This window comes from Trichomycterus rosablanca, chromosome 24 (genome assembly GCF_030014385.1).
Source record: "Trichomycterus rosablanca isolate fTriRos1 chromosome 24, fTriRos1.hap1, whole genome shotgun sequence".
Taxonomy (NCBI): domain Eukaryota; kingdom Metazoa; phylum Chordata; class Actinopteri; order Siluriformes; family Trichomycteridae; genus Trichomycterus; species Trichomycterus rosablanca.
In genome coordinates this window covers 14,645,810-14,672,631 of record NC_086011.1, presented here as the reverse complement: position 1 = coordinate 14,672,631, position 26,822 = coordinate 14,645,810, and the positions used below count along the sequence as shown (strand labels likewise).

The following is a 26,822-nucleotide window of genomic DNA, read 5'->3' as shown; positions in this document are numbered from 1 at the left end:
GAAGTATTGATATCTGCAAATGGTTGGGTTAACAAACAATAGCTTTAATCATCTTTCTCTTTCTGCTGGTGTGTGTTATGGAAATAGATGGGGAAGGAGTTTTTGCACTGCATTTAGAATTCTTGATACATGAATGTAAGAGAAACTTGTTTCATGCTTTTCTTAACAGGAGTGTAATTGAAGGGTTGTGACACTTGGATGGTTTGGAATACAGTTGTAGAGTCTGTTCTGAATATGAAATGTTATGAACTGTTTATGCAGTATATTTTACAGTGCTATTAACATACTAAAAGTCTTTTTGTTCAAATATATTCCCTAATACTTATATATAAATGTATAGAAACTGGTAGGTAAAATGTATCATATTCATTGTTACTAGCGATTTCTGAATGTGGGGCGTTTACAAAATTGTGGCTCAATGTTGGAAAGGAATTGGGTGCCTAGCATTATATAACTTACACCGATCAGCCATAACATTAAAACCACCTCCTGGTGTCTACACTCACTGTCCACTTACTGTCCACTCTATCAGACACTCCTACCTAGTTGGTCCACCTTGTAGATGTAAAGTCAGAGACGATCGCTCATCTATTGCTGCTGTTTGAGTCGGTCATCTTCTAGACCTTCATGATTGGTCACAGGACGCTTCCCATGGGGTGCTGTTGGCTGGATATTTTTGGTTGGTGGACTATTCTCAGTCCAGCAGTAACAGTAAGGTGTATAAAAACTCCACCAGTGCTGCTGTGTCTGATCCACTCATACCAGCACAACACACACTAACACACCACCACCATGTCAGTGTCACTGCAGTGCTGAGAATGATCCACCACCTAAATAATACCTGCTCTGTGGTGGTCCTGTGAAGGTCCTGACCATTGAAGAACAGGGTGAAACTAGGCAAAAAAGTATGCAGAGAAACAGATGGACTACAGTCAGTAATTGTAGAACTACAAAGTGCTTCTATATGGTAAGTGGAGCTGCCCAATTGGTGTATACAAAAGTCATGCCTTCATTTATAAGGCACAGCGGCTGTGACTAATTAGAAACTGATTTCTTACAAAACTAGTACAAGTCCACGTTGGGTGGCCTAAGTTTCCATGTCAGGAAATATACCGTTACAGAAAATCTGAGCTGCACACACACACACACACACACACACACACACACACACACATTATTACATAACAATTACTATGAAATTAAATTAATATAAATAGTCAAAATGTTAAAGTGCTATGATAAACTGTGATATATAGAATGTATCTGTGTGTAGTTGAACTACAGAACATGAGAAACCTAGGATCATATTTAAAGCACAAAATAACTTTTCAAACTCGGATACCAGGAGACCCATTACAGTCAAGAACAACATTTAGCCTACCATGATTGAGAACCTCGTCACATATAATGATAAGCTACAGAATGTACATGGCACACAAATTGCATCACTTGCTATTTTCAGCATGTTAAACTTTAAAACTTTTACAGCTCGGTGCATAATGCTACACTTACATATACACACTGCCGAGCACAAGTCAGGACAGGTTTGGTTTGACAATTTTGTTTGCACTGGACGGCCCAAATATACCCAGTGACTTGTTCTGATCTGTGTTTATTAGCTTGTCATAAACAACAATAAAAGAGTGGAAACTGTAAAATCACAACGTATTCCGGGTCAGTTTGTGAACGGCAATATGAAGTTTAAAGCCACTAGCATTCCATAAATACATCTAATAATCAATTTCAGCTTATGACTTCTCTAAGCTCATATAAATAGGGTTAGTTTGACTGCACCCATTAAAAAGTATGCACATGGAACGATAGTTTGCTATAGGTAAAAAGAAAACCCTGATGCATACAATATAAATAAATAAATTTTATAATAAAAACAATAACTTGAAAAAATATAAAATAAACTATAGACAAATAATAATAATATGAAAAATATATAAACCATAAATAAATAAATAAGACAAATAATAAAAATAATAATATGAAAAAATATAATATAAATGATAAATAAATAAACAAATAATAATAATAATAATATCAATAATATATAAACTATAAATAAATAAATAGACAAAAAATAATAATACTAATGTGAAAAAAATAATATAAATGATCAATAAATAGACAAATAATAATATGAAAAATAAACTATAAATAAATAAACAAATAATAATAATATGAAAAAACATAATATAAATTATAAATAAATAGACAAATAATAATAATATGAAATATATATAAACTATAAATAATTAGACGAAAAATAGACAAATAATAATATGAAAAAATATAATATAAACTATAAATAAATAGACAAATAATAATTATAATAATAACAATAATAATAATAATAATATGAAAATATATAAACTATAAATAAATAGACAAATAATAATAATAATAATAATAATAACAATAATATGAAAAATATAAGTTGTATGTAAGTTGTATGAGGCTGTATGCACAAATATATTGTAATTATTATGAACAGAAATACATTTGACAGAACAAATAACAAATAAAAAATAAATAAACAAATAATAATAATATGAAAAAATATAATATAAATGATAAATAAATAGACAAATAATAATAATAATAATAGTAATATGAAAAAAAGAAAAATAATATGAAAAAAATATAAACTATAAATAAATAGACAAATAATAATAATAATATGAAAACATAGTATAAATGATAAATAAATAGACAAATAATAATAATAATAATATGAAAATATATAAACTATAAATAAATAGACAAATAATAATAATAATAGAAATATGAAAAAATAATAATAATAATATGAAAAATATATAAACTATAAATAAATAGACAAATAATAATAATAATAATAATAATAACAATAATATGAAAAATATAAGTTGTATGTAAGTTGTATGAGGCTGTATGCACAAATATATTGTAATTATTATGAACAGAAATACATTTGACAGAACAAACAACCAACAACCATCTCATTCTCTGTATACAATTTGTCGTTTTATTTTTCCAGTCTTTATTTCCCAGCGTATGTGTATTTTTACTATATTCTGATCACTATTATGACAAACAATAAGACCTTGTCGAAACGTATAGGGTGCGCTCTTGCGTTTTGCGCTTCTTTTTTAGCTGAAGCCGCAGTGACCTTTTTTTCACCCCTCCGACTTTTCTACGTAAGCGCGATGCTGAAACGTGATTGGTCGAACAAATAAATAAATAAATGAAATAAAATAGGGCAATGGAGAGCAGATTAAACAACACTAGACGTCACTGTATGGAAAAAAAAAAACTTCCTTCGACCACAGAGACAACACGGCGAGTTTTTTGGGGGGGTTTTGGTGGTATGACCAAAAATTTGTATCCCTGTATTTTTTTAAGATTCTGACGTTTCACGGTACAACACTGAATATAATAACATAGAATATAACAACTTTTAATTTCACCATGTATATAGAAGGTTTTGATTACTATAAGCTATGCTTGGCCGCACAAAATGACACAATATATAATAGAATCAGTAGAATGAAACTGTTGCAATAAATAAATAAATATGCTTATTTAATATTTAAGTATTACACAATTACCCATAGCTCTCACTTTAACAAATAAAATGACGTTTGCAATCTCCACTGTACTACTTGACCACAGGTCTGTTGTAGAGAAGTGGACGACTTTATATATCTGTGCTTCCAGTTCACTTATAACGTTGGTTTAGTGACTGACCTGAAGTATTTTCACCCCCCGTAAGACAGACCTGGAATCCACAGTTGGAATTATTGCTCTGAAAGCTTCTTTCTCAACTGTCTATAGAACAATATTATATGATTTGCCGCCTACTGACGCCTACAGCTGTTGTATTAACTATGCTACAGTATGGCGGTATTTTAAAAATCCATACGGTATAAGGAATCAAATACAGTAAAGTGAATGTACCATCATACCGCCAAGCCCTACTTAAAATTGTGTTTATTTTCCCTATATACTGTACACCAAAAAGTCCAAAGTTTATTAAGTATTAAACAAGCGATAAGGGCATTCCAGACATAACCTCATATGTATTGTCATTACTGGTCAATAAATGTTAGTCAATCAAGTAAACAATCCTTACATAAATATAATAACACTTATTTTGCCTTACTGTGTTAATTACGGACTGTTTATTATGAATCATAAATAAGTGTAGTAAAAGTACATAACCAACCGTAGTTGTAAACTATATGCCAATGTTTTGCTTAGGATTTTATGTACGGCACATTGAACTGCGGGTGAATTTTTGGTTTCAGTGCCCTAGTGTTAAATCCTTTATTTATTATGATTTTTAGAAAAATGAACAGAGCTCAGAAAGGCTACATGCACCGGGGTCCATAATGTAAAGAATCCATTGTACTGTATATTTGTATATCTGTATATGTGAGCACAATTCATAACTCTTCTTAAATAACTAACCGACGCTACAATAACACGAATTACCGTCTTTAAATTGAAGTCATTCACACTTCAAACTCCATCAAACCTTTAAAGACGTCATTCAAGGGTGTTTTATTTTTTAAGAGAGAGCGAGAGTAAAAATCTTAGTGCCCTCTTTCCCAATAATGAAGTTGGATTTAAAGGCACTTGAGCTATTCAAACCTGAAAGGCAAGTATGGCAGTAGTGCTCTCTTTGTAAACAGACTTTCAATGCCAAATATGCAACCAGTTCTGAATCTGTATTTAAAAAGCAAACTAAACTATTTGCATGTACTTCTGTTGCATAGATATGACTCAGTCTATAGAAGTTTTTCTTCTATGCTGATAATTTAGTAACTACTTTATCAACTATTTATATTTTGAATGTAGTACTTAACTCGTCTCACGGTTTAGACATTAAAATATAATACAATAACTTTTTATATTCGAATAATGCAAATTAATGTAACAAATAAACCTAGTACAACCCTGCTGGTGTATTTGTTCAGTGGATTAAATATATTAAAATACACTTTTAGTAAGGGAGTATGCAAATACAAAATAGGCTGAACTACTTGAAGCCACCAGCAGTATCTAATCCATGAATCTGTGTGTTTTCAGTTTGTTTTACTTAGGATTTTTATGTACGGCACATTGTACTGCAGGTGAATTTTTGGTTTCAGTACCATACTGTGTTACATCCTTTATTTATTATGATTTTTAGAAAAATGAACAGCGCTCAGAAAAGCTACATGCACCGGGGGCCTGTAATGTAAATAATCCGAACAAGCTGCGAACACGCGAATTTAATTGTACTGTATATGTGTATATGTATATATGACCATTCTAGTGAGCACAATTCATTACTGTCCTTAAATAACTAACCGACGCTACAACAGCACGAATTACCGTCTTTAAATTGAGGTCATTCACACTTCAAACTCCATCAAACCTTATTCGACGTCAAAGACGTCATTCGAGGGTGTTTGTTTTAATCTTAGTGCCCTCTTTCCTAATAATGAAGTTGGATTTAAAGGCACTCGAGCTATTCAAACCTGAAAGGCGAGTATGGCAATAGTGCTCTTATTGTAAACAGACTTTTAATGCCAGATATGCAACATCTGAACTCTTTTAAAAGCCTGATAAGCATTTAGTAATATTTCAAAAGCAAAGCAATCTAAACTATACGTATTTACTTCTGTTGCATAGATGACATAGTCTATAGAAGTCTTTCTCCTATGCTGTTAATTTAGAAACTACTTTATCAACTACTTATATCTTAAACGTAGTACTTAACTCGTCTCACTGGTTTAAATATTAAAATATAATACTGTACAATAGCTTTTTTATTTGAATAATGCAAGTTTATTTAATAAATTTGCTGGAATATTTTTTGTAGATTAAATAGATCAATGCACTTTCAGTTTTTAGTAAGGGCGTATGCAAATACACAATAGGCTGAACTACTTGTAGCCACCAGCAGTATCTAATCCATGAATCTGTGTGTTTTCAGTTTGAAATGTATCCCGTATGCCAATGTTTTACTTATTGTATGGCAAATTGTATTACGGGTGAATTTTTGGTTTCAGTGCCATAGTGTGTTAAATTCCTTATTTATTATGATTTTTAGAAAAATGAACAGAGCTCAGAAAAGCTACATGCACCGGGGTCTGTAATGTAAATAATGTGGGAAGAGAGCATGAACACTTCTACTGTTACACTAAACGATGTTGGATTTTTTTATAATTCATCTAGAACGCTGCAAATGTGTGTATGTACAGTTTCTACTTTTATAGAAGCTGCATTTATTAATCTATTTTTTATTTATTATAATGAATCCCTTCTTTTAAAGATGAACCGTGTCGAAGGGAGTTTGTACAGAAGACGCAAAGTATCAGTATCACACTATTATTATTTTTGCTCATTTATTTATCTTTAATTTGTACCGTGGGCTGCTCGGGTATGTTCCGAAGCTCAAGCAGAATCAGACGCAGTCCTGGAAATGTTCCCAGTTACATGTTAGAACTTTTAACCTAATTAATCATCTATTCTTCCTTTATGTGAAACCCAGGGCACAGATTATCCTCTACAAGTCAAACCACAAGGAGATTTTTTAATGTGGAAAATGCTATTTTAGGCAGTCGTTTAATTAGGCCTACAGCATTTAAACTTTATGTTAGCAGATAAGCAAGATAAGCAGCTTTTTAGGGCCCTAGAGCTACCGAGGACCCCAAAACCGCAAAAATTTTAATGTTGACACTGTGGCTATGATTCCGCTGATAAGGTGCAATAAGGAGTTGCGAATTTTGTTCTTATTTATTTAAATCCATTTTTCACTGTCTTAAAGATATTACACTTTTCCTATAATTACACTGGTAAGTTATATAATTGTGTTATACATTGTCTTGTTTTTTTTGTTGGTATGTCTGTGAGTGTACTGGAGCAATGTTAATCACCGTGAAGGGAGCAGGGCCTGAATAAAACATACAGGGTTGGGCTATAGTAGTACGACTGTTTATAAAACGCAATTTAAAAACACTATATTTAAGCTACTTTACACTTAGCCTGTATACAATAGAGACTCTGTAATGTAATATAATGTTATTGGTTCGGTGCTTATACCGGTTACATTTACTGTGGTAGGAAATTCGGCTTAAATGCTTTAAACATTCATAATATTTGACATGAATGAGCGATTAGTTTCCAGGAACCTGTAAGGTAATGGTATTCTGTACATTTGTTTTCACAATATTTCACACTACTTTGCACCTACGTGTCAGTGTTTTGACAAAGTACTTGAACTAATGGTCTGCGCCAACAGTGTAGGGTCTCGGCTGCATTTTAAGCCCTAGTTTGTCCAGTCGACCAGTCGAATATAAATTAAAAGCCAGTTTTTACTCGTGTAAAACCTAGATATATCATATATATTTATATATTTTATACGGCAAGGTGTATACAAGGAATGTACGCCTGCGTGGTGGATGGATACACTGCTGAGCTATTTATTTGCTGAATAATGTCCTACAATTGAGATCAAATGTAATGATAAGGTCACAGGATTCTGTACAGTGTCCCAGCAACCAGTAACGCATTATTCCAATGAGAAAGGACACCAAAAATTGACCAGAGATGTTTATTTGTCTCTTGCATATGGAGAACTCAATTCCAAAGAATCAAGGCAGCAGCATAAATAAAAAGAGGCATGACTATGCCCTACACGATGCTGCTATCATCATGTAGGGTACACACTTATCTCAAGGAGAAAACATTACACTTCGCCTATTATTGAGTGTTCAGCTTTAACCCTGAAGGCTTGATCACCTGTAGGATACAAAGAACTCTGCATGTTGGTTTCCACATTGATCTGTTATAATTTATGCAAATGGTCCTGCTGTCCATTATCAAACAAACCCAGCTGAACCTGTGCTGTTGTTCGTACTTGTGTGTTGTATTACACAGTGGGGGGGTGGGGGGGGGGGGGGGGGGGGGGGGCACAGGCTCATGGGACCTGTTTCAAATGCAAAATGGAATAGATTTATTTGCCAGTGGGATACTAGACAAAAAATAAATCTACTTCCAAACCAGTTTATTTAATATACAGTATAAATATATACAATAATAATAATAAGGGTTTATTTCAAGACTGATGCCACAGATGCACTTTGGATGGGATTAAACTGTACTGTTCACATGTGTACCATTTTATCTGTACATACAATCAGTATTTGTAAATTTGCACATGGCACTATTGCACTATTTACACCAGCACAACAATAATGTATGTATTATATATATCTGCTATACTTATATATTCTATTTATTCTCATTCATTAGGCCACTTTTAGTCACCTCCCATTAGTGATTATATACTAGTCTATACTGTACAATAAGCATTATGTGTTTAATATTCCTTACCTGCATGCTACTGCATTTCATTGCCTCTGTACAATCACAATAAAGTTAAATCTAATCTAATCTAATCTAGATCTGGTTTGCATGAATACTGTGCAGCCTAAATGATTCAGACATGCATCTGAGGTGTGGTATGCACAAATTATAGACGTTGCAATGTATATTTAATAAAGGTTTAATAAACACTTGTAGTATGAGCTTGCATTGTGCTGGTATTGAACGATGCGTCTCGAGAAATGAAGCACGCGCAGTGTGGCATACCTGCGCGTGCAAAATGCATGTCAACAAATGCAAGACTAATTCCGTTCATTCATTCATGACTAATAATCATGAAACAGGATTATTTATCTCTATAGCGTGCATAATATTTTTAATGCATATTATGACCAGCATCAGAAACGTTAACCTTACAATAATTAAATGTCTCGCGCTATCGACATGATGCTGCGCTCGCGGACACACAAAACAATAACTCCAGCCTACCTTCCAGAGCCAGCGCGGTGTGAAATATCCATAAAATCCATAGGATATCCATTATCAATCTTCAAGGCGAAAAGGTATCAAAAATAAGTCCACTCAATTCAAATAAATCAAGCCCAGAAAGCCATTGACAGCGGACGCTGGCGCGGACCGGCGGCGTTTAGTTGAATGAACGCATGCCATCCACGCCGCAGAGAAATCGCCAACCAAGTTTGGACGAGACCAAGTCTAGCAGACAAGGGGAGAACAACAGAATGAGAACATTATTTGTAAGACAGTGCTGAAGATTTACACCAATACAATCATTTTTCTCCCTAATTTGTACATAATTTTAGAAGTCACGTTTGTAAAAAGTATATTAGTGTATTTTACAAACTGGTTTTAATAAAATGTGGTACAAACCCACCCTACGCACGTCTGTTTCTCGCTCCCTGCTGTCAATCAACCGTGCAGCGTTACTTTTTAGCTTCGGAGCGCGTTCATTAAAATGTTTGTAAAAGTTCATCGTGCTGGAATAGTGAAAAGTTTGATGCTATTATGAAGACTTGCTTAGGTAAGGTTTTTTTTTAATGAATTTAATGTAATGAGCGATTAATGTTTGCAATAAATGAATATTATGTTCATTCTGCACGCAATTATTATTATTATTATTATTATTATTATTGCTGCTATTGTTTGTGTTGCTGTTGTTAAAAGTAAAACTAGCACATTTATTACTTTTAACACATAAACACCCTAAATAAATCAATAAAATATACATACAAATAGATACACACGTTATTCCTGCAGATATAAATATAATTTCATAATTGATTATAAAACATAATTAAAACTTGTTAGTGCTGTTGGCTGCACATTGGTAATAAATTAAGCAATATCAATATACTTTTAAGACATAAATAGCCTAAATAAATCAATACAATATACATTGATACACGTTTTTAAATAAAGAAAATTAAAATAAATAAAATAAACAATAACCTATAATAACCTATAAATGCACGTTGTTAATATACAAGACTATATGTAGACAATGTACAAATTTGCATGTTCAGCAGAATTTGCATATGTACAGAAAATATAAAAATAGCATAAGGTAAATAGTAAAGTAAGGTAAGATGCAGTTACAGTGTTATACAGAATTGTATCAAGTGCAGTGTGGCATGTAAACAACAGTAAACAGCAGTTCAGTTTTAGTTATTAATAATAATAATAATAGTAATAATAATATATATATTTTTTCAGTAAGATTCAGTAAGATTCCTTTATTGATCCCCATGGGGGAAATTCGAGTTTTACAGCAGCTCCAGTACAGTGTAAGTACAGTAAATAGAGTAAATAAAAGAGGGTAGAATAAAATAATATAAAATAATAATATATATAATAATATATAATAATATAAAATAATATATATAATAAAAGATATATTTATATATTTATACAATTACTATTAAACAGCAGTGTGACAATTACAACTATATGATAAAACACTATATATTCTGTTTGGAAATATATACATATGTGTGTAATTAGAGATGTAGAGTCCAGTGCTGGGAAATGGATGTGGGTCTTGAGTGGCTTGTCAGTGTGAGGACAGCCTGTGTATTCTGTGTATATATATTAAACTATATATCAAAATATAGTAATTATAGTAAAATATGATTTTTGCAAAACATCAAGAAAGTTATACTTTTATGTCTAACATATATATTATCTTTATGTACTTATTTATAATCAACACTTAATTAAAACGTAATGGTAAAGTTGGCAGAATGTTGTACGGAACACTGTGACCTTATGCACTTTGGAAAACTGCTGTGAATGTTAATGTAATGCACGGAACACTGTGAGTTTAAATGATTGTATTTGCTGCCGTTGTTTATTCGAGTTATTGGTGCAGTTTCTTTAATGAAGAAGCAAGTTTAAATAAAATTAAAGAAAGTAAACATAGTTAAGAAGTAAAAGTTTAAAGATTTTAAAACTTTTTTGCGTATTGCGTATTGTTTAGCGCCACTGGTTGCAACCTATTATTGAGTAAAACAGTATGACTTGTTTAATACACTTCTAAAACTTAAAAGTTTTGTTAAGTTCGCAAAATCACGTTTTAACTTTCTAAAGCACATTTTCTTAATTGATTGAGAACTATAATTCACGGTCTCCTTAGCGCCGTTGGCTGCACCCTGGTGCTGAGTATAAACGAAATGGTATTTTCTAAATGATACAAATGAACACACACACACACACACACACACACACACACACACACACACACACACACACACACACACACTTCATTATTTATCACAGTGCACTTGTTAGTAGCTCAAACATATTTGTTGTTGTACTAATTGTCATTGACTATACCCTGGTGATCAATAACACAGCGATTTACAAAACAATAAAGACAATTAAAACGTTTTATTATATATTTTTTTAAAAAGCTCACATAAATTTACACCAACTCATGAATTCAATTCTAAAATGATAGCATATTTATTTGTTGATAATATAAAAAGTCTTTCTTTATAGTTTTCTTGATTGAAAACTATAATATACGTTAATTTTCTCTAATTTCCTTCAAGATCAATAAAGTATCTATCTATCTATCTATCTATCTATCTATCTATCTATCTATCTATCTATCTATCTATCTATCTATCTATCTAATTTTAGTGTCTTTGAATGCACCCTGATAATCAATAAATCAGTTCTGTATATATATATATATATATATAACAATAAACACAGTTAATTGACAATAAATGCACTTTAGAATGCAGAATGGTTTTTTTTATCACTGATGATTAATTCTTTACTAAAATGAAGTGTTTGATGTGAATATTACAATTTGCATTTTATTCGTATAGCCTATTTAAAGCTGGTATTGAAATGATTAAACCAATGTACAGTAGATGCCATTATCTGTACCCTGGTGATGAATAAAGCAGAACTTTATTTAATAAACAAATAACAGTTTGGTCTAGTCACACCAAAGGATTTATAAATGCAGATATACATATAATTTCATAATTGATTATAAAACATAATTTACACTTTTTTAGTGTCCTTGGCTGGACACTGGTAATAAATTAGACAATATCAATATATACACCGATCAGCCATAACATTAAAACCACCTCCTTGTTTCTACACTCACTGTCCCTTTTATCAGCTCCACTTACCATATAGAAGCACTTTGTAGCTCTACAATTACTGACTGTAGCCCATCTGTTTATCTGTATGCTTTGTTAGCCCCCTTTCATGCTGTTCTTCAATGGTCAGGACTCTCCCAGGACCACTACAGAGCAGGTATTATTTAGGTGGTGGTATGAGTGGATCAGACACAGCAGCGCTGATGGAGTTTTTAAACACCTCACTGTCACTGCTGGACTGAGAATAGTCCACCGACCAGAAATATCCAGCCAACAGCGCCCCGTGGGCAGCGTCCTGTGACCACTGATGAAGGTCTAGAAGATGACCGACTCAAACAGCAGCAATAGATGAGTGATCGTCTTTGACTTTACATCTACAAGGTGGACCAACTAGGTAGGAGTGTCTAATAGAGTGGACAGTGAGTGGACGCGGTATTAAAAAAAAAAAACTCCAGCAGCGCTGCTGTGTCTGATCCACTCATACCAGCACAACACACACTAACACACCACCACCATGTCAGTGTCACTGCGGTGCTGGGAATGACCCACCACCTAAATAATACCTGCTCTGTGGTGGTCTTGTGGGGGTCCTGACCATTGAAGAAAAAGGTATGTAGAAAACAGATGGACTACAGTCAGTAATTGTAGAACTACAGAGTGCTTCTATATGGTAAGTGGAGCTGATAAAATGGACAGTGAGTGTAGAAACTAGGACGTGGTTTTAATGTTATGGCTTATCAGTGTATGTAAAAAGTGCACTTCAGATACCACTCTATTGACATTGGTTGCACCCGGCTGATGGAAGGCAATTTTCCAGATGCTATAAAGCACAATAGTGGTTTAGTTTATAACAATGCATTTAAAATCTCTAAAAGCACCTTCATTCTTATTGTGTCTGACATTCCAAGACAACAAGCAAGATCATTTCCATTATAAATAAATGCAGCAACCTGTAGCTGGCCCGTGGTCGCGCGGTACTAGGAAGTGGTTTCGATTCTCTGGTGAAATACACTTCAGGGAGCTCCAGTTCTCAACTGCACCTATTTGACCGTAATTTGAGTTTTACCACACATGGCTTGCATTTAACATACTGAACTTATAGTCATAAAGCTGCTTAGACAACAGCAGACCTGCACAAAATGAGTATCTTGAGGAATTTGTGCGAATAAGTTCCACATGCTAGCAGAACAAGCCACTTGCTAACACTTAAAATTGCTGCATGTCAAGGCTAAAGGAACCGAAATATAATCTGCCATTCACTGCTGTTTCTGTGTGGTTAGAATCTGAATTGTGTACTGATTGTCAACTTTGTGGCATAAAGTGAATAAAAATAAGAAATTAATATATATATATATATATATATATATATATATATACAGTACATTCACATTGAGCTGTATCCTGCACATGGTTGTGGGTCTGGCGCCACCTGGAAACTTGAGGCAGGGCAAGAACATCACTCACTCACTCGCATCTAGGGGTAATTTAGACTTCCATACTACTTACTCACCCATCCAAATAATTAAATTCAGGTGTTCCAATCACTTCCATGGCAACAGGTGTATATATATATATATATATACTGTATATACAGTATATATATTTAACATAAATGAAAAATTGGGTCGCTCTCAGGAGCTCAGTAAATTCCAACGTGGTGCCACCTGTGCAACAAGTCCAGTCATGAAATTTCCTCACTACTAAATATTCCACAATCAACTGTCAGTGGTATTATAACAAAGTGGAGGCCTTCTCGTCTAACATCAGTGTCTGCCCTCACAAATGCGCTTCTGGAAGAATGGTCAAAAATTCCCATAAACACACTCCTAAACCTTGTGGAAAGCCTTCCCAGAGGAGGTGAAGCTGTTATAGCTGCAAAGGGTGGGCCAACATTATATTAAACCCTGTGGATTAAGAATGGGACGTCACTCAAGTTCATATGCGTTTGAAGGCAGACGAGTGAATACTTTTGGCAATATAGTGTACCTTTACCGTGTTTCTGAGAGGTACGAGGAAACCAGAGCACCCAAGACACCCACACGTACAAGCACACAGTACTCACAGATAGATTAAACCTAGTTCCCCAGGACCATGTTGAACCACTGTGCATGCCATAGGAGTAATAAAAATATTAAAAGGCAGGACACATGTGCAGCTGGTAGGGTTGGAGCCACATAGCAATGTGTGTTTGATTCTCGGGCCCAAGCAGTTGTCTGTGAAGAGCACTGCATGTATGTTTTGTGTCTGTGTGGGTTCACAAGATAGACTGGCTACTTTAAATTACCCCTAGGTGTGAGAGAGTAAAAGAATGACTTTGTGTATGTTAGTGTATGCAGATTGGTAGCTGCCTTGTAGATTGATAGATTGTTACAATACTAATAAATAATAACGATACTAGCACCACTACTACTGCTACTATACTCCCCCTCCTCTATAGTGAAAATAATAACTTATACTAATAACTTGCTCAGAATTGTAAGTATTATTTAACACTAGAACTTAATGCAAAAATGTGTATAAATTTGACTTAAAATACATTCATTAAAAAATAATCTACTATTCATGAATTATTAATCAAGTATTTATTATTAATTGGTTACATCACATATAATACAATTAAATAAAACTAAACGTTTTCAAGCTATAGATAGATAGATAGATAGATAGATAGATAGATAGATAGATAGATAGATAGATAGATAGATAGATAGATAGATAGATAGATAGATAGATAGATAGATAGATAGACAGTAAATAGATAGATAGATAGATAGATAGATAGATAGATAGATAGATAGATAGATAGATAGATAGATAGATAGATAGATAGATAGATAGATAGATAGACAGTAAATAGATAGATAGATAGATAGATAGATAGATAGATAGATAGATAGATAGATAGATAGATAGATAGATAGACAGTAAATAGATAGATAGATAGATAGATAGATAGATAGATAGATAGACAGACAGACAGACAGACAGACAGACAGACAGACAGACAGACAGACAGACAGACAGTCAGTAAATAGATAGATAGATAGATAGATAGATAGATAGATAGATAGATAGATAGATAGATAGATAGATAGACAGACAGACAGACAGACAGACAGACAGACAGACAGACAGACAGTAAATAGATAGATAGATAGATAGATAGATAGATAGATAGATAGACAGACAGACAGACAGACAGACAGACAGACAGACAGACAGACAGACAGACAGACAGACAGTAAATAGATACATACATAATACAGTAGATTGCATACATTTTAGGCTAATGTCAAATCATGGGGTTGCTTTTGACACTTATACACTGAAAATAACACAAATATAACATAAAAAGCTGATTCTTACAATTTCTCAGAACCCTGAGCTGAAACACAAGTTTAAAAGTGAAACAGTGAGGAAAATCCAGATAAACACAGATACATTTTACCGCACCGGTCAAGCCGAGCGCTGAACAAAGCGACTGTTCAGTGTTAATTTGAAATTAAATAAATAAATAATAATAATAATAAAAACCTGAACACGTTGAGTTTAAGGCAAACGTTGGGTTTAAGGGTATACATTTCTCAACGAAGGGCGTTTTGAGTTTAGAGGATGTTGAGTTACAAAGTACCACTATATATCTATGTTTCAGTATGTAAGTCACAAGGTTTTATATTCACTCACTCAGAAATCACTAAAACACGGACGTAAAATCTTTCCCATGAGACATGCCTACAGTAAAACAGGAGTGTAAACTTGAGGCAAGCCACATTTACTCATATAACGCTCTAACTTTAAAACTATTTATCTAAACCCTGCACTAGCAGCACTGAGCTAGCATGTTAAATCTCACGCTGATACCGTTTCCTACTACTGTTGTTCTGGATTTGCATTTCCAGTCATGCAGAATGAGCTAGAAAAGCTCCGGCATGTGTTGCACACAGATTACTGACAAAAGCAGTTCAGCTTGTCATTTTGGGCTGATGGGAATATGGCAGCTGAATTTACGTTCCGCCGCTCGCCAAGCCACAAAACAGAACTGGGCGACTTCCTTCGAGCTATATAAGGAATTTTGGTCTGGTAGAGCAATCCTGGGGCTGGTGGATGGATTGGGAAAGAAACTAAGCTGAACCGCTGAAAATGAACAGAGATCAGAGGACAGATTTTCTGCTGCATATTTTCCAATATGTCAGCCTTAATGTCTTTATACTCGTAGGAGGGTCATTCTCTGAGTGTAGCGGCGTATATATCATTCAGCTCTGTGGCTTTTATCAAATATTAATAAAGCAAATGTAAATTATACATAATTTTTGATACTTAATGTTTTATAATTCAACTTCGCATTATAATTCACATGCTTTGTTAGCCTCCTTTCATGCTGTTCTTCAATGGTCAGGACCCCCACAGGACCACCACAGAGCAGGTATTATTTAGGTGGTGGATCATTCTCAGCACTGCAGTGACACTGACATGGTGGTGGTGTGTTAGTGTGTGTTGTGCTGGTATGAGTGGATCAGACACAGCAATGCTGCTGGAGTTTTTAAACACCTCACTGTCACTGCTGGACTGAGTATAATCCACCAACCAAAAATAACCAGCCAACAGCGCCCCATGGACAGCGTCCTGTGACCACTGATGAAGGTCTAGAAGATGACCGACTCAAACAGCAGCAACAGATGAGCGATTGTCTCTGACCTTACATGTACAAGGTGGACCAACTAGGTAGGAGTGTCTAATAGACAGGACAGTGAGTGGACACGGTATTTAATAACTCCAGCAGTGCTGCTGTGTCTGATTCACTCATATCAGCACAACACACACACAGGTGGCCCCTGCATTTACTGGTGTAACAGCTACTGATTTTGACACCACTCACTATCAGTGACCTTAAAAAAGCCGTATAAAAGGCAGAATTGGTGTTAGTAGTAGTATTATTATTGTTTTATAAAAAATTTCGAGGTTCAAAATGTCATGTGTGTGAATTAGAAGAGACAGAACCATTTAAGAATGAATTATTAAAATTAAATAAGAGCATTTTCTAAATAAAAAAGCTATTCTACCATCATTGGGTTACTTATTGAGCTTATTTAGGCTATCATACTTCAACAGATAGTACATAGGTATAGACAGTGGTATAACTAGGATTTTAGGTCCCAGTACATAATTGAATAAAAAAATCAATTAAAAAATATATATCAATAAATGAATCAAACAATGTAATCAGTGCACATTATTGAATTATTGAGAACAAATATGCATAGGTATTATTAAAAAAAAAAACCAGTAAAGAAGGTACTACTCTAATCTCCAAGGGCTCCTCACTGGTTCCCAGTAATTGCTATTTTTCAATGCCAATAGCTTTGCACCTGGTTTTCAGTTAAGCCAACACATTCTTATGTGCAGGAAATTATACTTTGCTGCTACACACTAAAACAATAAACAAAACTGTTATTCTAACATGAGAAACTGGTAGAAAAGTCTTGAACACAAAAATACCAGCCAGAGAAGAAATTTCAAACACATGGGACGTGACCAACCTTGGGAAATTAGAGATAAATGCTTTAGATTATGTCCATTTGAGTATCAAATGAAAATGTTTTAAGTTAGTTTTATGAGTGGAATGGAATGTGTTCTGGGAATCGATACCAGTCTCCGGCATTGCTGCAGATCAAAAGGAAAACTACCGTGTGTGGAACTCATGGCGAGGCATCAGATGGTACATTTTACACCCTTTTAAACTAAATACCACAACCACAACTCAGAAGATTGAATTTATTTATTTAAAAAGAAAGAACTGTGTATAATTGCTTTATTTTACCCCTTTAGAAAATGTAAGGGTTAGTCTTTCCTTCAATAACATCTTACTAAATAAGCTATTGAGGGGGTCCTAGTGGAGATAGACTGAATATGAACCAAATTCAAGTATTCAACCATATGCATTGATAATGTGTATAAAATCTATAATATAAACTAAATAACAAGCTTCTATATTTGTGACAGTTTGGGGAAAGCTCACTAGTTTTCCAGAATGACTGTGCCTGCAAAACAAGGTAGAAGACATAAGATATTCCGCTAGATCACCAGCACTAAGATTCTGAACTCAGTCAACTGAGCGCCCCCTAGCAGGCACAATTGGCAGTGCCTGCAGCAGACAAAATTGGCCACTAGTCTGCTGGGTGAAAAAAGACTCCTCGGTTCGTAACTTGCCGTTGCCACCGATTGGCTGGACATATTTAACAGTGCCTGCAGCAGACTGTAATTTTGCTACCAAATAGAAAAAAAAACTAGGAGAAAAAGGGAAAAATGCATAAATAAATAGAAAAAAAAAATTGAAAAAGGGAAAAAATGAATAAATAATAATAATAAAAAATAATAGAAAAAAGGAGAAAATGAAAAAAAAAAGAAAACAAATTGGGAGAAAAAGGCAGAAAATGCATAAATAAATAAAAAAAACTAGGGGGAAAAGGGAAAATATTCACAAATAAATAAAAAAAATTAATAGAAAAAGGGAGAAAATGCATAAATAAATAGAAAAAACTATGGGAAAAAGGGAAAATATTCACAAATAAATAGAAAAAGAATTGGGAGAAAAAGGGAGAAAATGCATAAATAAATAGAAAAAAAATTGATAGAAAAAAGAAGAAAATGCATAAATAAATAGAAACAAATTGGGAGGAAAATTGAAGAAAATGCATAAATAAATAGAAACAAATTGGGAGGAAAATTGAAGAAAATGCATAAATAAATGGAAAATAAATTGATAGAAAAAGGGAGAAACTGCATAAATAAAATAAAAAAGACATAGTGAGAAGTTTGGTTTTTAGAAACCAATCTGAACCTTGGCTTGAATTTGAACCTTAAATGCTTAAAAGGTCCGACATTGGGGCCTGACCTCACAAATGCTCTTTCGACTGAATGTCCACAAACACTCACAAATCTCCAAATGTTCCCATAGACACTCCCAGAAGAGTAAGCGCTGTTATGACCACTTCACATCAATGCAGATGTTTTTAAAACAGGATGTCCAGCGTACCTTTGGCCATATAGTGTAATTTATGTATTAAAAGAAATGTCCAATTTTTGAAACATAGTTCAGCTTAGCTGTAGGTAAAAATAAACAACCACATAAATTCAACTTCTCACTCACTTCCCCTGGAGGCCACACTACATACATTTATGTACTCCAGCTGCCTGAAACACCCAACTGTTGATGCAACAATAACAGACAGGCATGTACAATGTTTCTTTGTGCTGATTGGCTTAATTGTACCTGACACTTCTATTTCTTTCTGTTTACAGAGCCTGAGGCAGCCACAGCGGATTATGCCCATAATATACATGAGTAGTTTAAAACAGGGTTCTGAAACTTTTGGAAGCCATGCATAACTTCATATGTAAAACAAAATCTACAGCTGGTACATTTTGTAAAACACAATAAAAAGAAGAATCTGTGATTTGTTCATTAATGAATGTATTTATTTCTATTCGATCATGTTTTACTCACTTTGGTTACATTCATGACAGGACAGGTAGGTACTCGTTACAGGAGTGGTAAGGTTTAACATCAAACACAGTCATGGACAATTTTGTACCTCCAATCAACCTGTATGTCTTTGGACTGTGGGAGGAAACCCACACAGACACTGGGAGAACATGCAAACTTTACACAGAAAGGACCCCGACCGCTCCACCTGGGAATCAAACCTAGGACCTTCTTGCTATGAGGTGACAGTGCTTCCCACTAAGTTAACTAATTTGAATATATTTATTTAACTCATTAAAGTACAAAGAAAGAAATTCCAATGTTTTACTGATCAGCTTAATTGTATTTACTTTGTAAATAGAAAAACAATAGAAAGTTGGGACAGAGGTGTGTTTAGGGTGTGTTTAGGGTCAATTAAATCTAATAGTGATTGTAATAATACATATATTCTTGACACACATGATAACTTTCTTTAAGTGCATAGTAATGACCCTATCCTCAGTGAATGGCAGTTTTAAATATTTCTGTCTTAAGATTCCTGGAAATCTGAGCAGCTCCAGTACAGAATAAATACAGTGAATACAGTAATTAGAGCAAATAAAATAGAGTAGAATAAAATAAAAAATACTGACTGTGTAATGCCAGCAAGAAGGTCCTAAGTTCGATCCCCAGGTGGGGTGATCCGGGTCCTCTCTGTGCGGAGTTTGCATGTTCTCTCCGTGTCTACGAGGGTTTCCTCCGGGAGCTCCGGTTTCCTCCCACAGTCCAAAAACATGCAGTCAGGTTAATTGGAGACACTGAATTGCCCTATAAGTGAATGTGTGTGTGTGTGTGTGTGAGTGTGTGTATGTGTGTCTGCCCTGCGATGGACTGGCATCCCGTCCAGGGTGTTACTGTGTGCCTTGCGCCCACTGAAAAGCTGGGATAGGCTCCAGCACCCCCGGATAAGAAAATGAATGAATGAATGACTGTGTAATGCTAATACTTATACAACAGTATCACAGTTACATAGGAAAACTGTTTGTATGTATGTATATATAAATATATATATATATATATATATATAGTTTTCCTATGTAATTGTCATACTGCTGTATAAGTATTTGCATATATATATATATATATATATATATATATATATATATATATATATATATATATATATATATATGTGGGTGTAGAATGTAATGTAAAGTCAAGTCCAGAGTTTGCCACTCTGCTATTTAACAGCCTTCACCCTTATATGTGATATGTCTTGCCTTGTGTCATATATTATGATTCGATTTGCTTATTTTAACATTCATTTTAACTCAGTCCAAAAAGTGGATCCCCTAACATTATATCATGGACCCATAGGGCTCCCCGGACCCCGCTTTGAGAACCACTGGGTGCAGAAATGTAAGTTCCAGTCAAAACATGAATATGTCACTGGCAGGAATATTACATTCCCATTTATCTTCAGTGACTCATGAGTAAAGCAAACACTGTTTAGCTTTTGAAGAATATTTAACTCTCATTCACTTACCAACTTGCAGGTATCATGTAGTAATTATAAACTATTTTAGATGAATTAACTCGCTTTTATCTCATAGAATGTTCAATACTTCAAAGGAAATATGTGGAAAAATATATCGAATAATCTGGGAGGTTTTATTCATTGTTATTACTCTCAAAGTTGAAGATGTTATTACTGGAGCCAACCTGGACGTCCCTCTATGATCTCGACTTCTTAACGGATTATATTTCATATTAATTCCACCAGTAAGTTTTCTGCAATTAGTACGTAATGAAACACCTCTCTGAAAACAGTCTGAGGACTTTAGATCTAGATTTCAGGCTTCAACTGACGGATCATTGATCATCTTCAAGGGTCAATATCATGTCTTATGTGAAAAAGTGATGTATATAGCTGCACACTGAACTTTATTCCAAATCTTTGTGGTGACCACTGATGTCAGTAACAAGTAATCTAACGAGTTACTATTTCCAATCCAGTAATCAGATTAAAGTTACTTATCCAAGTTACTGTGCGTTACTATTTTTGCAACTCGGGGAGTGACGTGTGGCCTATGCGACAATTAAGTCACGAGCTGCGTCCGAAATCGCATACTTACAGAGTATGCACTGGATCGTCTTTTTGTTATTTATTTGTCTTTAAAAATGTTATTTTATTTATCGTACTTACACTTGTGAACAGAGGACTCCACTATCTTTCTTGTTCTTATTCTGCTTCAATCGCCTACGCAGCTCCAGTTGCATTACGGCAGCTGCTGAATGTAACTAATGAAGTAACTTGTAATCTAACTTAGTTACTTTTAAAATCAAGTAATCAATAAAGTAACTAAGTTACTTTTTAAAGGTAACTATGCCATCACTGGTGGTGACCCAATGTTTTTGGGTTTTTTTAAGTTTTAAATCCAGTCCAAAAAACTAAAAAAAAAAAGAAAAGTGAAAGGGGTTCAAATTAAATTAAATCCTGATGTATCAAATATGATACAAAACAAAACTCATACAAAACATTTTAATTGTTGGGCAATGTTGTGGTGGTTTAGGCTTTAAAGGGTTAATATTCCTTTATGTGAACACATTTCAACACATTCACTCATTATCACTAACCAGTTCAACAGTAGAAGCCAAGTGTGTTTAAAGTCGAATAATGAGTCTAATAATATGTATATTCTTCACACACATGGTAACTTTCTTTAAGTGCACAGTAATAACTCCATGATATCGTTTTTTGGGAGGTGTGGAGTACCCGGAGACAGTGACTACAGACAAGCACTAAACCCAGGTCCTTAGAACACATGTTGCTAGGCATCACTCACTCACTTACTAGCAATGCCACAGTGTCATCCATAATGCGAACAGACAACCACTTATTCATCATAACAGCAGCCATACAGACAGTATAGCAAACTAGCAGCAGAAGCCCGAGGTCAACTGGCAGCTTATCAGCTCTAAATGATTGGGACGACAGGTAAAAAAAAAGGCCAGACGCATGTAGAATTGATGGGTTTGGTGTTATTACTGGGATATCTCTGCCAGGATAGATTGTTGATGCCACACAGCCAGACTGTTTGACGACAGTAACGTAAATTCTGAGAAATCTGACCCACATGGATTCCAAAACAAAAATCGTAGTGATGGCTGTATGGTCGTGTTTCAGATGTGTCAGATATACGACCACATAGCGTGCAAATATCATTACTGTCTACACTCAGCTCTGACAAAATCTGTAACACATTTGGGCAAAATGATTGGTTCCACTTTAGTTTTGTAATACAAACTGGTTTCAAGTGGAAGTATGTTGGGGTGCAGGGTGAGACCAATCTGGTTGAACAGTGCCACCTAGAGAGACTGTTCTCTGTTCTGGCTGTATCATTTGAAACCATTTTATTTTTTTTTTAATTTCTAATTATACTTAATATGTTGTACCAGAGAACAAATAATAATAATTTAATGAATTTAATATATTGATCTTTAATAGATCTTCAACAGTTATTTTATTCTTTGTTCTGTAAATCACGTCATGAATCAACGAATCGTTTTTACTTTGATTTGGGACTGAAACAAGTGGAAATAAATGAATGTTGTCCAGTTATTAATAATTAATTTTTTCTGTACTTTCGTACATTACAGATCCATTAAAGAACCAGTACCGGTAACGATCATGCCAGGGTTCATTATTATATGACGTCATAACAGTTTCTTAGCACTTTCTTAACACAGACACTATTATGACATCACAAAAAAAAAAAAAAGAATAAATAACCATTTAAAGCACATGATCGTGCCTAAGAAATTCAAGGTAATGTCAGGTGTTTCACACAGTATTTTAGCAGTACTGGTTGTTGTTATGATAGTTTTGTGATGTCATAATAGCGTATGTGTTAAGAAAGTGCTAAAAAACTGTTATAACGTCATATAATATGAAATCTGGCATGACAGTTGGTATTGATTCTTGTATCTGTAATGTACGGAAGTCCGGAAAGGCCAAGTGTTATTTATTTATTTACTTATTTTTATATATCATTATCCTGACCAGGATTAAGCATTTCATAAAACATGAATAAATAATCATTTTAAAGCATTTGATCATGCCTAAGAAATTCACCAGCCTGCCACTTTAGCAAAACAGACTGTAAGCTGTTATGACATCACAAATCTGGCATAACAGTTATCGATCACCAACTGTTCACAAATAATAAAAATGGTAGTGCAGGGCCAAGACTGCTGGTGTTACGTCTGATCTTAAGATGTTATAACAGTGTTTTAGCAGTACTGGTTGTTGTTATGATAGTTTTGTGATGTCATAACGTATGACATATAATATGAACTCTGGCATGATAGTTACCGGCACTGGTTCTTATATCTGTAATGTACGGAAGTCCAGAAAGGCCATGTGTTATTTATTTATTTATTTGTATATACCATTACCCTGACCAGGATTAAGCATTTAATAAAAAATGAATAAATAATCATTTTAAAGCATGTGATTGAGCCTATAGCAAAACTGGTAACTGTTATGCCAGATCTGTGATGTCATAACAGCTTATATCACCAAGTGTTTACAAATGATAAAAATGGTAGCGCAGGAACAAGACTGCTGGTGTTACGTCTGATCCTGACCACAAATCATTTCTTTTACTAGCTGTCATGAAAGTTCTTAACAGTGTTTTAGCAGTACTGGTTGTTGTTATGATAGTTTTGTGATGTCATAATAGTGTCTGTGTTAAGAAAGTGCTAAGAAACTATTATGGCATCACAAAACTATCATAACAACAACCAGTACTGCTAAAACACTGTTATAACATCTGACATGATCTGTTATGAACTTTCATGACAGCTAGTAAAAGAAACAATTTTCGGTCAGGATCAGACGTAACACCAGCAGTCTTAATCCTGCGCTACTATTTTTATCATTTGTAAACAGTTGGTGATCTAAGCTGTTATGACATCACAAATCTGGCATAACGGTTACCAGTTTTACTAAAGTGGCAGGCTGGTGAATTTCTTAGGCAGGATCACATGCTTTAAAATGATTGACATCCTTGGAAAATGGGAAAATGTTATTAAAAAACTTTAATTTATTTATTTATTCTTTTTTATTATTATTAAATGCGTAATCCTGGTCAGGGTAATGGCATATAAAAAATAAATAAATAAATAAATAACACTTGGCCTTTCTGGACTTCCGTACATTACAGATACAAGAATCAATACCAACTGTCATGCCAGAGATCACATTATATGACATCATAATAGTTTCTTAGCACTTTCTTAACACAGACACTATTATGACATCACAGAACTATCATAACAACTACCAGTACTGCTAAAATACTGTTATAACACCTGACATTATCTAGTATCCTTACAGAGAACTGCCATTTCTTATCTACATTTCCTAAATCCTTTTAAAACCACTTACCCGCTGCATTTGAAAGCAGCGAGCCAGTTAAGCTTTTACTGCCTAGCTCTAGACGCCAGTGACCCGTGACCTCATTTCCCTCACTTTGAAGTGTCCAGTTCTGCAGTTTGAACCACCACCTTATGCTTGCATCCTATAAAATATGTAGGATACGAATAATTATGCATTTGATGTTTAATATGTGGATGACTTTTTCATTTGAAGCACAGTCTGTTTAAAAATATGATGTCCAAAAGTATGTAGACACCTGACTTGGAGACTTGGAGCTTATTTCATTTCTGTTTCATAACCGTGAGCAATAATATGGTCTGCGGCTTTAACAGCCTTCTGTTATATAAAACACTCAGCAATAGCTGATATAATTACATGGGTGAGGGATTACTTTAGCAAACCTTTGTCAAGCACTGCAATACAGAGTTACATGCACAAATGCCACTTAAAACTTTACTGTGCAAAAAAGAAGCCTTATGTTAACCATGTCCAGGAGCGGCGTCGACTTCTCTGGGCTCTGAGGCATCTAGGATGGACCATCACAAAGTGGAAACGTGTATTGTAGTCAGATGAATCAGCATTCGACCAAAGAAGGAAAGGACCATCCAGTCTGTTATCAGCAACAAGTCCAAAAGCCAGGGTCTGTCATGGTATGGGGCTGTGTCAGTGCCCTTGGCAAAGGTCATTTACACTTCTGTGGTGGCATTGAGATCTTAGAGCAACATGTGCTGCCTTCAAGACGTCGTCTTTTCCAGGGACGTCCATGCATTTTTCAACAAGACAATGCAAAACCACATGCTGGCCTGCCTGCAGTCCTGACCCGTCCCCAATAGACAATTTTGAAAATGCGACAATGACGACCCCGTACCGTTGTACATGTTAAGACGTGTTTGCAGGAGGAATGGCAACATTACAAAGTGGTAAATGCTTCACTGTTCCAACTTTTTTGGTCTGAAATGCAGGAATGGATGTTAATTAATAAATAAAATGAAGTTGACCAGATAGAACATTAAATATCTCAGGTTCATCCTGTCTGTATTGAAATAAAGAAACTTGTTGTATATAATATGGCTGTGTCTGTGATTTTTTCCTTAAACGCCCGGTCATTAACCACTCTAAATGAATATGAATGATTTGTGAAACACATAAGCATTTCAGGGTTCAAGCCAAACTCATTGAAGCTGACCCTTTTTATTTTACGATGCACTTAAGCTGTCTGCGCTCCTTATCTGTGTTTACACTTGGAAAGAGGGGGGTGGGGTTTGTTTGCCTCGGGAACTTTAGGACTCCAGACGAGCTGCAGTTGAGGTTGTGTATATGTGCCTGATCCCTGACCTCAGTCTGAGATGAGCTTCATGCTGTGAGATAGCAAAGATGCAGGAGTCAGAGATAAGAATGAAAAACGATTTGAGGTCAAGATCAGACGTAAGACCAGCTACCATTTTTATTTTACTATTTGTAAACAGTTGGTGACATAAGCTGTTACGACATCACAAAACTAGCATAACAATTACTGGTTCTGCTAAACGGGCAATATTTGATATCCTGATATTTGATATAAAATGGGAAAATGTTTTTAAAAAAGCTGCCGGTTAATTAGCTCAATCCTCCCCACACAAAACCCCACATGAGGACAAGGAGAGAACATGTAAAACTCCTTACAGACACCATGCTGTTCCATTGCATTCAATTACCTCTAACCATATCTAATATGATAACACTGGTAAAGTGGGTTCCACACAGCAATAAGGGACCTAGGGACTTGAGTTTGATCCTTTCCTTCTGTCACTCTTCTCTTTGTAAAGAGTTTGGTATGTTCTCTCCTTGTCCTTTTGTGGGGTTCCTACAGATATTTTAGCGTTCGTTCACCTCCAAAAAACAGGGTTGCCTGGGTAAATGGGTAAGTGGTTTA

The 26,822-nt window shown here is 34.6% G+C and overlaps 1 protein-coding gene across 1 annotated transcript in view; it reads right to left on the bottom strand.

The window, feature by feature from the left end:
* Window positions 1-8,925, bottom strand: part of ephb2b (eph receptor B2b) — a 248,056-nt gene extending 239,131 nt beyond the window's left edge. Inside the window, exon 1 of the mRNA XM_062986759.1 lies at window positions 8,857-8,925. Coding sequence (XP_062842829.1) covers window positions 8,857-8,908 — 52 coding nt within the window. The 5' untranslated portion in view covers window positions 8,909-8,925. The remainder of the gene's footprint in view (window positions 1-8,856) is intronic.
* Between the last annotated feature and the right edge of the window lie 17,897 nt (window positions 8,926-26,822).